The sequence below is a fragment of the Rhipicephalus microplus genome, chromosome 9 (genome assembly GCF_043290135.1).
Source record: "Rhipicephalus microplus isolate Deutch F79 chromosome 9, USDA_Rmic, whole genome shotgun sequence".
Taxonomy (NCBI): Eukaryota; Metazoa; Arthropoda; class Arachnida; order Ixodida; family Ixodidae; genus Rhipicephalus; species Rhipicephalus microplus.
The window spans coordinates 72,828,976-72,842,250 of NC_134708.1; the positions used below are offsets into that span (position 1 = coordinate 72,828,976).

At 46.7% G+C, this 13,275-nt stretch overlaps 1 protein-coding gene across 1 annotated transcript; it reads right to left on the reverse strand.

Annotated features, from left to right (window-relative positions):
* Window positions 1–6,148: 6,148 nt before the first annotated feature.
* Window positions 6,149–10,251, reverse strand: LOC119164773 (sodium-dependent nutrient amino acid transporter 1-like). Its single transcript, XM_075874494.1, has 4 exons — window positions 10,245–10,251; window positions 8,578–8,678; window positions 7,404–7,562; window positions 6,149–6,280 (listed from the first exon to the last, which is right to left on the reverse strand). The coding sequence occupies exons 1-4, from the start codon at window positions 10,249–10,251 to the stop codon at window positions 6,149–6,151; spliced, it is 399 nt and encodes a 132-aa protein (XP_075730609.1).
* Window positions 10,252–13,275: the final 3,024 nt, after the last annotated feature.

Sequence of the window (13,275 nt, forward strand, 5' to 3'; positions counted from 1 at the left end):
TGTCTATGCTGATGACATCTGCATTTCGTCATCAGGTGTGACAAGGCCTCAGCTTCGCGCCCGCTTTCAGAAGGCTGCTACAACGACGTAATGCTATCTTCGTAAACAAGGCCTCGAGGTGTCCTGCGGAAAATGTGCAGTGGTAGCGTTCACGCGGAAACCAATGTCTGCTTACAGTATATCGAATAATGAAGAATACATATCGTTCAGCACAGGTTCTTGGGAGTCATAATAGATGGAAACCTGTCGCGGACTCCACACAAGAAGCGGCTGATCGCAACATGCCACATGTTCAAATTCCTTGCAGGAAAGAATTGGGGAGTGCCCATACCATCCATGCTACAACTGTACAGAGTGCTGTTTATCGGATTCTTACGGTACAGCTTACCTGCAATATCTAACACCGGCAAGACCAACCGTCGCGCAATTCAGAGCATTCAAGCCCAAGCACTTAAGATATGCCTTGGAGTACCCCGCAGCGCTTCAACGGCTGAAACCATTGCCATCGCTCAACGTCACTCGATAAATACGCATATTATTACCGAGCCAATGCGCATGCACCTCAGGCATTATGCCAGGACCCCTTCTCACCACCTGGCGAGCCTAGCTTCTGAAAGGCCCCGCACGACATACGGGACTATTATCTACAAGCATCGTTCATCGTTTGCTGAAACATACGCACCTGCATCAAAGCCACTGCTTCCTCCTTGGAGTTTGAGCCGGCCGCGAGTTCACCTAATGATTCCAGGAATGAGGAGAAAATCGGACTTACCGACACATGCCCTGAAAGAACTGAGTCTACTCCTACTGGAAGAAAACTACAGTAACCACGTGCACATTTACACGGATGGCTCTACTACGCTGTCTAGTTCACGTGGAGCAGTGCTTATACCATCACAAGGGGTAACTCGGTGTTTTAAGACTTCGCATGTGACAACTTCAACGACGGCAGAACTCGAGGCTCTGCGCAATGCACTGGAACACATCAATTCAGTAAAAAGACCAGGTAAATGGGCTGTGTTTTCTGACTCAAAACCAGCGTTACAGTGCCTGATATAAGTTCTCCGACGCGGATGCTATGACCAGTTGACCTACCAAACCGTGAAACTTCACCACCTTTTAATACAAAATGGCCATTGCATCGTCTTTCAGTGGTTACCTGGGCATAGTGGTATAGGCGGCAATGATTCTGCAGATCATGCTGCTCACACGTCACATAAAGAAGCGAACAGCGTTCCGATACCGCTTTCCAGAGTTGATGCGGCGAGGCAGATTCGTCAACTGTCCCGCAGTCTCACACTGACTGAGTGGAACACACCAAGCATACGACGTACACGACTGCACGAGCTCGACCCTTCACTACAACTCCGGCCTCCCCCCGGCCTACATCAACGTGCAGCTTCGCTTCTCTATCGCCTTTGGCGGGGGGTTGCTTTCACGAAAGCTTATACCACGTTAATCGGAATTACTGACAGTGCGGCGTGCGATGTTTGCGGCACCGATGAAAATATCGAACACCTGCTGTGTCATTGTCCTCGATTTGCCTCAGATAGACAAGTACTTGCCAACGCAATGCGGCGACTGAATGATCGGCCTCTTTCTGTGCAGGTGCTATTACAGCAACGTACACATGCCTCGACAGCCCACAAGGCAGTGAAAGCCCTGCTGTGTTTCCTGAGAAAGACAGGCTTGTGTGAACGCCTATGACATGCGGTAGAGTTCTACACGCTGCAGTGAAATTACTGTCAGTCTCTCCCCCACCCCCTTTTTTCCCTCTATTCCCTCTTTCTCGTCTTTTTTGTCCCCTTCCTTAATCCCCCAGTGAAGGGTAGCCAACCGGATGTCTTTCTGGTTAACCTCCCTGCCTTCTCCCTTTTTGTTGCTTCCTCCTTTGCAGTTCGTCCCAGGAAAGGATCTTGTACTAGCAGATAGGCTGTCACGAGCATCCCCATCAATTGGAAATGACAACACTGGGGCAACGGAGGACGTCAACGTTCATGCCGTACAACTCATGGGCGCAATGGTCACCGAAAATACGCGCCGCAAACTAGCCAACGCATCTGCCCAGGACGACTACTTAAATGCGGTCATCGGCAAGGTAACCGCTGGTGAAGAAGTACAAGGTGAATTAAAGCCATTTTCCGCGGAAGTGACAGCCGTGAATGGAGTTTTGTTGAAGGGCAGCAAAGTCGTGGTACCTAGAAGCATGCGGCGCGAAATCCTGGACGTTCACGCGTCCATCTCGGATTGCGCAAGTGCAAAGTAAGAACCAGAAGTCTGATTTTTTGCCAAGACTTAACAGTAACACAACTGAGCTTATTCAGAGCTGTCCCACTTGCAAGAAATACGCCTACAAGCAACCACAAGAGCCTCTGCTGTTGCGCGAAACTCCAGCATGCCCAAGGTATAGGGTTGGTACAGACATATTTCAGTATGCCGGGCGATCATATGTCGTTGTGTTTGATGCTCTTTCAGATTTCTCAGAAATCGAGCAACTATGTAACACAAAGGCAAGGACCAAAGTAGAGGCTCTCAGTGCTATCTTTTCCCGCCAAGGAGTTCCGGTTGATGTATGCACGGGCAACGACCCACAATTCGCCAGTTACGAGTTCGCGCTCTTCGCGAAACAGTACGACTTCGTACACGTCACATCAAGCCCGGGCTACCCCCAATCCAATGGACTGGCCGAGAAAGGCGTCCAAGTAGTCAAGCGTATCCTGAAAAAATGCGCCGACTCAAGGAGGGACTTCTGGTTAGGTTTGTTGGCCTAACGATCATCACCTTTAGAAGATGGACGATCACCAGCTGAGCTACTGCAAGGCAAGCGCCTCAGAAGTAACATTCCTGATTTTAACGAAGTCGCCAAAACGGAAGTGAGAAAGCACCCCGCAACTGAAGGAAGGACGACCGATTCCACCTTTGACGCAAGGCACTGTAGTTCGAATACGGGACAATGCTTGGTCGCGTATGGCAGGATTGTCAACACAGCTGGCCGGAGGTCTTACATCGTGCAAACAGGACCTCACAACGCGCTCAGACGCGACCGACATCACCTACTTCGCACAAGTGAGGACTATAGTCCTGAGTCAAGTGACGAAGAATGTAACGCGCCTTCTACGCCATCTTGTCCAGCTGCGACTGCCTCCAGAAGACCTACAGAGTTGCTAGCCTCCAGTGATGAAGCAGCCTCCAGTGGCTCTACAGATTTGGCACAGCAAGCCTGCATGCTACCTCGTCATGAGCAGTCTCCACTCATCCAGGCTGAAGTCCCAACTGCGCCAACTGCAGCAGCGCATGCGTGCGCATCGAATTCAGCTCCGAGAAGGTCAACACGCTCCATCAAGCCACCTGAGTGCCTTGCGTACGATGCAAACTTTCAGCAGCTAGTATAAACTCTTTTGTAAAACTTTTGTACCGGCAGAAGGATGTATCGGGCACGTGTTATTCCCCTACAACCGATACGGCACCGTACATGCGCAGTGTACATCTACCAAGGTATAAATACGGCGCATGCAATAACACGAGGCATTCTTGTTCTGCACCCTGCTGTTGCCTCCGTCATTTATCACCACGATACAAATAGGTCAATTGACATGCATATCTTACATCTATGTACATACATCAAACTTGCGTTTCCTAGCTGCTAAATCGCGCGAACCTGCGTGCAACAGGACATCGAAAAACGTGTAAAAACAGGGTACGTGTTGGCGAAATGCAAAGAATTGTTAAAACAAGAAACGTGTTCGTCATCAGAAAACCAACGTCGCTTTTGTGACAAGATAAACAATTTTGCGGTGATTTTCGCAAGGCAGCATTGCGGGTGCATCGAACTTTAATATCAAATCTCAAGAGGACTTTGGTTTAGAACACTTTGAATACATGATCCAATGTACTGAAACCTAAGTCCAATAAATTACCGTTATGAGGGTGATGGGCTTTGTTACTCATTAGTACATAAAAACAACAGTCTATCGGATGTGTGTAGGTTTCCGATTCCCTGCTTATCTTCAGCGATGAGAAGGTTCGTCGAACAGTGAGGTCTCTAATGATTGAGGTAAAATATCACTCATAGGCTAAATATGGTGTCGATTCACATGGGTAGAAACAGATAGAAATACACTGAAAACTAATATGGCTAGTTGAGCACAGAGTCAGTATAATAACCACTTCAAGCGCTGGCTTTGGCTCTGGCTTCAGCCGTAAAACGCACAGACTAGTACAGAACGGGCAAGAGAGTACTCCTGCGGCGTTGGAGCAGCACTGTATGAGCCCTTGCCACTCCGTGCTCCGAGCAGCGCAGACTAAATATCGCGATAAGTACAAGTGACATGGATGAAGCAATTAAAATACGTGAAATACAAATGATTCGTCATGATGAGGTGCACCGTGCATAATTAAGTATAACGTACAAACAATGAGCTCGCACAGAAGGGAAATGTGACTGACTGACGGTGGGCACTCGATTGAACATCACGCGGCGATGAAAGGTGATTAAGTGGTACCAGTAACGGCATCGATTGGAAATCTTACATTGATTCCACTGCCCAAGTGCAGAACTATGTCTCAAGCGTGCAGGTGCGCCATGGTGTCATCAGGAATAACATTTGTTGCCTCCTAACCGGAAGTCACTTGCATTCGGCCCAATAAACGTCGTAGCTTACATGCAGGATCAAGTGACAGAAAGGGAACCGCACTGAAGCGGTTGCGCAAGAGTTTTACGACAAGTTTTAAACAAGCAGCTTTTACGTGGATGGTTTACAGAAACGTTTCACGGAGTCGTGTTTCACGTTGAAAATTTATGGTAAACGTTCACCGTAAAACGTTAACGTGGCGCAATATTTTTTTTTAAGAATGCGAGTGCGTGAAGTCAGAGCAGTGAAACGTTCACACCATTTACACATTTTGTTTGCCTCCGGAGCCCCGCCGCGGTGGTCTAGTGGCTAAGGTACTCGGCTGCTGACTCGCAGGGCGCGGGTTCGAATCCCGGCTGCGGCGGCTGCATTTCCGATGGAGGCGGAAATGTTGTAGGCCCGTGTGCTCAGATTTGGGTGCACGTTAAAGAACCCCAGGTGGTCTAAATTTCCGGAGCCCTCCACTACGGCGTCTCTCATAATCATATAGTGGTTTTGGGACGTTAAACCCCACATATCAATCAATCAATCAATGTTTGCCTCCGGAGCCGCACATGATGGGCTTCGAGAGTGGGACCCCGACAAAAGACTGGCACGCTACTTGGCGTTGAAAGCAACGTGAAGCGAGGTGAATTTACCGTGAAGTCAGGTACACTACAGGGACGGAATCGCCGCGCCTCTTCCTCTCTTTTCTGCTTAACGTGTAATACTTCACGGAGGTGCTCTACTCTGCAGACAAGTGCACACTATGTCGTTCTGTAGACTATGTACAGAAAGCCCGCGACAGACACATACGAAAGTGCCACATGTTCGTCAGAGTTATGTTACACAAGCACCGTCTCTCACGTCACCTTCAATGAATGTGTGAGTTTTTGTGAATGATATCTGTGCAACATCCGATGTGAGCAACATTGTGACACTGGTGATCATTCCATGTCTTTCAGATTACCGTTTTCTTCGCTCTTATAAATTACACCTTCGTTTCGGAGCAGTTTTGTCACACAGTGGCAATCTTTATTAGTAATGCGCATTAATACTGCGACCGCCATTTTTCCTAATGCATGCTTTGTGAGCATGTGCTAATACTTTGACTCAGTGCTCACTACCTTTGCGCCAGGAACGCTACTGCATGACCATAGCCTCTCGTATTGTTCGAACGTGCTGAGGTAATGAAACCAAATGCGATCTCTTGGATTCATTATTCTAATAAATCTAGTACGTGTGTGATATCACTTGAGCGCTGCGTACTCGGTGCTTTTTAGTGCCAGGAACGCTATACAGACCGCACGAATCACGAAAATGGCGTTTCTGGTAATAACCTTACCGCTGTCGTGAATGTGATAATCTCCATCATTACACAAGAATGCCGAAGATTATCGCTGTGTGGCAAAACTGTACCCTGTCGGGAGCCAGCTTACAAATGTACGTCGAGTGTTTGAGCCTATATGGTTATCGCCGCAGCCAGTGCCGCATTAGCTGGAGCGTGCCAGTGGCATATGAAGGACGTCTTTGGTTCATCAGCAGCGGTAGGTGTCGCTGCCCTGGAAGCCGAGGTTCGTCACGCCACCGTTATGGGCGTGGTAGAGCTGCATCTCGACGGGGTCTCCGGGGCCCCACTTACGCTCTGGCTGGAATGCCTTTCTGGAATTCTGTGAAAAGAGAAGAGATAAGCAATAGATAAGAAATATTTCAGCCTTTGTATAACGAACACAAACACAACGAATTCTTGGATATATCGAAGCAATTGCCGACTACTACTCGCAAATACTAACACACTACGACAACCGTTGTTAAACAGAAATTGGATATAACTAAGGTATTTTTTTGCATTGCGTACGACGAGATTCCACTGTACAGCGTATAAGAATAAATTTAGCAGCAAGCATTCTTTCACGCAACTTCGATCAGCATCTATCACCGCCACCGTAATGGTAGGAGAGTGTTTCGCAGCATGACGTTCAGCACATATATACATTGTTATCTCAATTTCCCGGGAGGCATCTCTCGGGCACAGCTTATGATACCGCATCGGCAGCGTGATACCATGTGCTGGAGATGTGCTTCGATTTCAGTGGGGCGTTCATAAACCACGATTGTATTTTGGAGACTAGTTTGCGCGTTAAGTTTATTCTCCCCTTTGCTTTCCTTATCTGTACGATTTTCACTTCTCCATGATCACACGAATTGTTCATAATATTAGCTGGTCGATCGGCTAGTGTGAGCGTTTTCTTTTCTTTTTGATACAATGCCTGGTGTGTCACCAGCTCCAGTGGACCGCATTTAATTAAGCAGCTTTATTTGAAATGGCTACATTGATTTTCAGAAACGGTATAGACATATGCGACGCACTTCTAACGTATGTAAGCGGAATCCACCTTTTTTTTCTTCGCTAGTTTGTCTGCGTACAGTTCATTTAGGCCACTGTGTCAGTTTCAAGCCAACGAGTCCTGCCAGTAAGGTCGAGGTCATGGGTTCTATAACAAACCAGGTGGCCGCATTGCGATAAAGGGTATATGCGTGAACGCGCTTGCCCTATATAGATGCGCGAGAAGGAACTGAAAGTGGTAAAAAATTAACCCAGAATGCGCCACGGCGGAGCACCTCATCACTACGTTGAAAAAAAAAAAACCTAGGGAATTTGTTGTTGTTTTCCATTTTTGCACGCATGACAAAATTCAGTTACTCGTTCCGTATTTCAGTTTTGTCTTTCTTCTGTTAAAGTGTATTCTCACCGGAAATGGGCAACAAAGCGCGCATACCGCATAAACGCACCTTCCAGTTCTTGAGCAGCACGATTGTGCCCCAGATGGGGATCTGTGCCATGGACAGCATGGCCAGGAGCCAGCCGATGCCGTCGGCCCACGTCGGGTAGGACACGATGTCGTCGTACATGATTGGCTTGTGCTTGACTAGACCGTAGATGAACAGAAACTGCGAGGGAAAAGAAACGCGGAAAACGAATTGAAGAAAGTACTTCGAAGACAGCGAAACCCTAAAAAGCACTGCGCAGATGAGAATGCGCATGAAATATGTGGTCTCAGCAATAACGGTCAGCTTTTAAGGGGTTCTGGCATTTAAGACATCTTTCTTCATTTTTAATTTTCTTCCATAGATGGAGGCTCCAGAAGCTGAGTAAAACTGAAAAAAAGTGCTGACATGACAAAAACCGTCTTAAATTCTAATTTGCGCTAGATACGTTTATTCATCGAGCTTCGCCTTTTCTTCTGAGAGAATACCACGCAGTGACGTCACGAGCGCGGTGGTCACGACACAGAAGGTTGTCATGTGGCAGCAGGGTATTGCTCTATAAAACTACACTAGGACATTACAATGTTGTGTCGTGGAGGTTCTATTGATTGTTTATTGCGCTGCTATTGCATGAATCTATTCTCTGTCACGATGGCACAACAGTGTTACCTCACCTAGAAACAATACCGGCGTTGGTTGTATGTTGGGTTGCTTTGAGGTTTAGGGAAATTTTCTACTGGTTCTGAAAAACCGGCCTCGTATCTGCTGCAGAAAATGACCAATGAAAAATGTGTCACTGCTACTTCAAGGCTGCTATGTTGTAGTAGGAATACTTGCTACGAATGTCGAACATTTACGCTGTAGATAATACGGCCCGGATATGTACGGTGTGAACCTATAAAGTGCGGATTTTAAGACTTCAGATTTTCGCACTTCGAATGTAGCGTGTATTAGCGCCGTACTTAAAACAAAGGGACACGACACAGACGTAGAGTACTGCGCTAATACACGCTACGTTCATGGATGACTTACTCGCCCGTTCAGCAACCCTTCCGCACTTCGAATGTTTGTGCTGTGGATTTTTGGGCTGCGAATACTTTTTTGCCAGGACTATTTACACTGCAAATCTCGCAGAATAGCAGCGAGATTGCGCCAGCTTTCAGTGAAGAAAGGGAGATACGTGTCACAGTTCACTCACCCCAAGGACGCAGGGCGAGAAGACGAGCCAGCCTGCCTTCCAGTACCAGCCGATGTCATGCCCCAGCATGAGCTTCAGATCGGCGCAAAAGCGGTTCACACCTGCGGTACAAAAAAGATCCGTGGGTCAAGGTTGAGAGGGAAATAAATTTGTCGACGCACAAGGGAAAGTGTCGCATGGCATACTTGAAACATATGAAGCTGACGTATTTAATAACACACGGGGAAGTATCAAGAGGGAACTTACGCGGAACAGACCGCAGAAATTACGAGATGAAGAGAAGTGAAAGCAAGCAAACAAAAAAAAAAACAACCTTCGACTGGCAGTACCTGAATATACTTCAGGATTACACGCGTGTGGTCAACTACCCTGGAATGTGGCGCGAATATCGTATATAATTATGTTTGTGTCCAGTTGTTCGAGTTTTGAGGTGTCTAACTCACTTTGGCAATATTTTGAAGGGGCTGAATACATGGGCGTAAAAAACCTTTCGAAAGGTTTTTATTTAGTGCAGCTATAGATAGATTACGAATGATTCATTTTAGGCGGTCCCTCTGATGTTATCGGGATCATTTTGAGAATGTTTCACTGCGGCGCTTGTATTCTTGTCCATTTACCTTAAATTCTCCGTATGTAGGGCACTGTTGCTGATACCATTGTCATTTTATATGTCGTGCAGCGGGCTTTCACTTTGACGTAAATTGTTATTTGACTTTATTGTCCCTCTAAGGAAGTTATACGGAGCGTACGACAACCTCCTTACGGAAATATGGCAAAATAGAGAGTGCAGGCGGAGTAATAAGACTGGAGGTGTTAATGTCACTAGATTCTAATGGCAGTCCGAGCGACCAATGCCACCGATCCGTGGTGGTGCTACGCCGTGGCCGGAAAAAGTGTACTTATTTCCACATTAAAGACAGTATGAGGGTTATTGTTTGGGGTCGAAGGGATGAAGGATGTAAGGGCAGGGGAATGAATACCCTGAAGCTGTCGCCAGGCAACAGCACACTCTCGGTTGAGCGATTTGTGCGGTGGTGGGAAGTACATATGGCTTTGACGGTAAGTGTTGTAGCGTTGCGGTAGTTCAGTGAGTGCATCGTCGGGGTCGGACAGCTCTTCCTATTGGGCCCCGTTATTAAGCTCTCTCTCTCGAAGGACAGGAAGAAGATGGCGTTCAATGAGAATGAGCGTCACGATACCCTCCACAGGGTTATACTTTGACGCTTCGTAGAGCTTTTCCACGAACCTACGTGCCGTATACATGACATAACCATGCAGACCTTCCCTCCACCTACACGAAATGCTCTCGTGGTCCTTTCATGCTATGCGGAGGATGGCCGTTGCGTTTCCTTAATTGAGCCGCGACTATCGGCTGTCATCGCAAGCTTTCTCTCGCGTAGAACAAACAACGCGAGAGGCGCCGTTATCACCCTTTAGACGTTATGTGGGTCCTCATGATGACGGCATATAGAGAAGCCTGGCGTATCTATATAATTTCTATTGCAACAAAACATGGCACAAGACAAACACTTCGGATTTGTGTGATGTGTCTAAACATGGATCTCCAGGACGCCCCGTGAAACCACCTAAAGGAATGTATTTATTCTTTGTTGCCTTCTATGGATGACTTGCTGCGCATGCCTCATTTCTGAGCGACACCTTGTCACCTGCCATCTCTAGATGCACACAACCCAAGAAAAAAAAACAAACGCACAAGTAGTTTATTTAGGAACACTATTTATTTGCCATTAAAATTCATTCAGTAAGACAATCAAACACCAAAATAAATAGGTCAATAGACATGCATATCTTACATCTATGTACATACATCAAACTTTTGTTTCCTAGCTGTTAAATCGCGAGAACCTGCATGCGACAGGACATCGGAAAACGTGTAAAAACAGCGTACGTGTTGTAGGCGAAACGCCGAGAATCCTTTAAACAACAAACGCGTTCGTTACCAGAGAACCAACGTCGCTTTTGCCTTAACATTAACGATTGTGCGGCGATTTTCACAAGGCATCATTATGGGTGCACTGAATTTCAATGCCAAATTTTAAGAGAACTTCGGCTATGACACTTCGAATACATGATCCAATGTACTGAAACCAAAGTCAAATAAGGTGCCGCTATGAGGGTGATGTGCTTTGTCACTCATTAGTACATAAACATAGCAGTCCATTGGATGTGTGTAGGTTTACGATTCCTTGCTTATCTTTGGCGATGACAAGGTTCGTCGAACAGTGAGGTCTCTAATGATTGAGGTAATATATCACTCAAAGGCTAAAAATGATCTCGATTCACGTGGGTAAAAACATATAGAAATACACCGTAAACTAATATGGCCAGTGGAGCACAGAGTCGGTATAATAACCACTTCAAGCGCTGGCTTTGGCTTTGGCTACAGCCGCAAAACGCACAGACTAGTTCAGAACGGGCAAGAGAGTACTCCTGCGGCTTGGAGCAGCACTGTACGAGCCCTTGCCACTCCGTGCTCCAAGCAGCTCAGACGAAATATCGCGATAAGTACAAGTGACATCGATGAAGCAATTGAAATACTTGAATTGCAAATGATTCGTCATGATGAGGCACATCGTGAATAATTAGGTGTAACTTACAAACAATATGCTCGCACAGAAGGCAAACGTGACTGACTGACGGTGGGCACTTGATTGAACATCATGCGGCGATGAAAAGTGAATAAGTGGTACAAGTAACGGGATCGATTGGAAAGCTTACATTATTCCAATGCCCAAGTGCAGAGCTATGTCTCCAGCGTGCAGGTGCACTATGGTGCCCTCAAGAATAACATTTGTTGCCTCCTAACCGAAAGTCAGTGCGCCTTCGGCCCAATAAACGTCGTAGCTGACATGCAGGATCAAGTGACAGAAAGGGAACCGCACTGAAGTAGTAGCGCAAGAGTTTTACGGCAAGTTTCAAAGAAGCAGCTTTTACGTGGACGGTTTACGGAAACGTTTCACGGAATCGTGTTTCACGTTGAAAATTTATGGAAAACGTTCACCGTAAAACGTACAACATGGCGCAATATTTTCTTTTTAAGAATGCGAGTGCGTGAAGTGAGAGCAGTGAAACGTTCACAGCTTTTACACATGTTGTTTGCGTCGGGAGTCGCGCATGATGGGCTTTGAGAGTGCGACCCCGACAAAAGGCTCGCATGCAACTGGGCTGTTGAAAGCAACTCGAAACGACGTGCATTTACCGTGAATTTAGGTACACTACAGAGACGGAATCGCCGCACCTCTTCCTCTCTTTTCTGCTTAACAGTGGAAAACCTCACGGAGGAGCTCTACACTGCAGACAAGTGCACACTATGTCGTTCGGTAGACTATGTACAGAAAGCCCACGACAGACACATACGAACGTGCCACATGTTCGTCAGAGTTTTGTTACACAAGCACAGTCTCTCACGTCACCTTCAATGAATGTGTGAGTTTTTGTGAATGATATCTGTGCAACATCCGATGTGAGCTACATTTTGACAGTGGTGATTATTACATGTCTTTCCGATTACCGTTTCCTTCGGTCTTATAAATGACACCTTCGTTTGGGAGCAATTTCGTCACACAGTGGCAATCGTCATTAGTGATGCGCATTAATACTGCGACTGTTATTTTTCCTAATGAATGCTTTGTGGGCACGTGCTAATACATTAATGATCCGCACTCAGTGCTCATTACCTTTGCGCCAGGAGCGCTACTGCATGACCATAGTCTCTCGTATTGTTCGAACGTGCTGACGTAATGGAATCAAATACGATCTCTTGGATTCAATATTCAAATAAATCTGGTGCGTGTGTAAGATCACTTGAGCGCTGCGTACCCGGTGCTTTTTAGTGCCAGGAACGCTATACAGAACGCACGAATCACGAAATTGGCGTTTCTGGTAATAACCTTACCGCACTCGTGAATGTGATAATATTCATCATCACACAAGAATGCCGATGTTTATCGCGGTGTGGCAAAGCTGTACCCTTTCGGGAGCCCAGCTTACGAATGGACGTCGCGTGTTTGAGCCTATATGGTTATCGCCGGAGCCAGTGCCGCATTATTGGGAGCGTGCCAGTGGCATATGATGGACGTCTTTGGTTGATCAGTAGGGGTAGGTGTCGCTGCCATGGAAGCCGAGGTTCGTGACACCACCGTTATGGGCGTGGTAGAGCTGCATCTCAACGGGGTCTCCGGGGCCCCACTTTCGCTCTAGCTGGAATGTTTTTCTGGGATTCTGTGAAAAGAGAAGAGATAAGTAATAGAAAAGAAATATTTCAGCCTTGGTATAACGAACACAAACACTACGAATTCTTGGATATATCGAAGCGATTGCCGACTACTATTCGCAAATACTTTCATGCCATGACCACCGCTGTAAAAGAGAAATTAGATATAACTAAGGTATTTTTTTTTTGCGTTGCGTACGACGAGATTCCTCTGTTGAGCGTGTAAGAAATAAATTTAGCAGCTAGTATTAATCCACGCAACTTCGATCAGCATCTATCACCGTCGCCGTAAAGGAGAGTTTTTCGCAGCCTGACGCTCAGCACATACGTTGTTATCTCAATTTCCCGGGAGGCATCGCCTTGGGCATAGCTAATGATACCGCATCAGCAGCGTGACACCATGTGCTTGGATTTCAGTGGGGCGTTCATAAACCACGATTGGTAGTTTGGAGACTAATATGCGC

Bases quoted from the DNA above. Each gene is read 5' to 3' on its own strand.
- LOC119164773 (XM_075874494.1), bottom strand. The intron at 7,563-8,577 runs GTGAGTGAACTG...TTTCCCTCGCAG, and splicing joins TCTCGCCCTGCGTCCTTGGG to TTTCTGTTCATCTACGGTCT. The intron at 6,281-7,403 runs GTGCGTTTATGC...CTCTTTTCACAG, and splicing joins TGCTGCTCAAGAACTGGAAG to AATTCCAGAAAGGCATTCCA.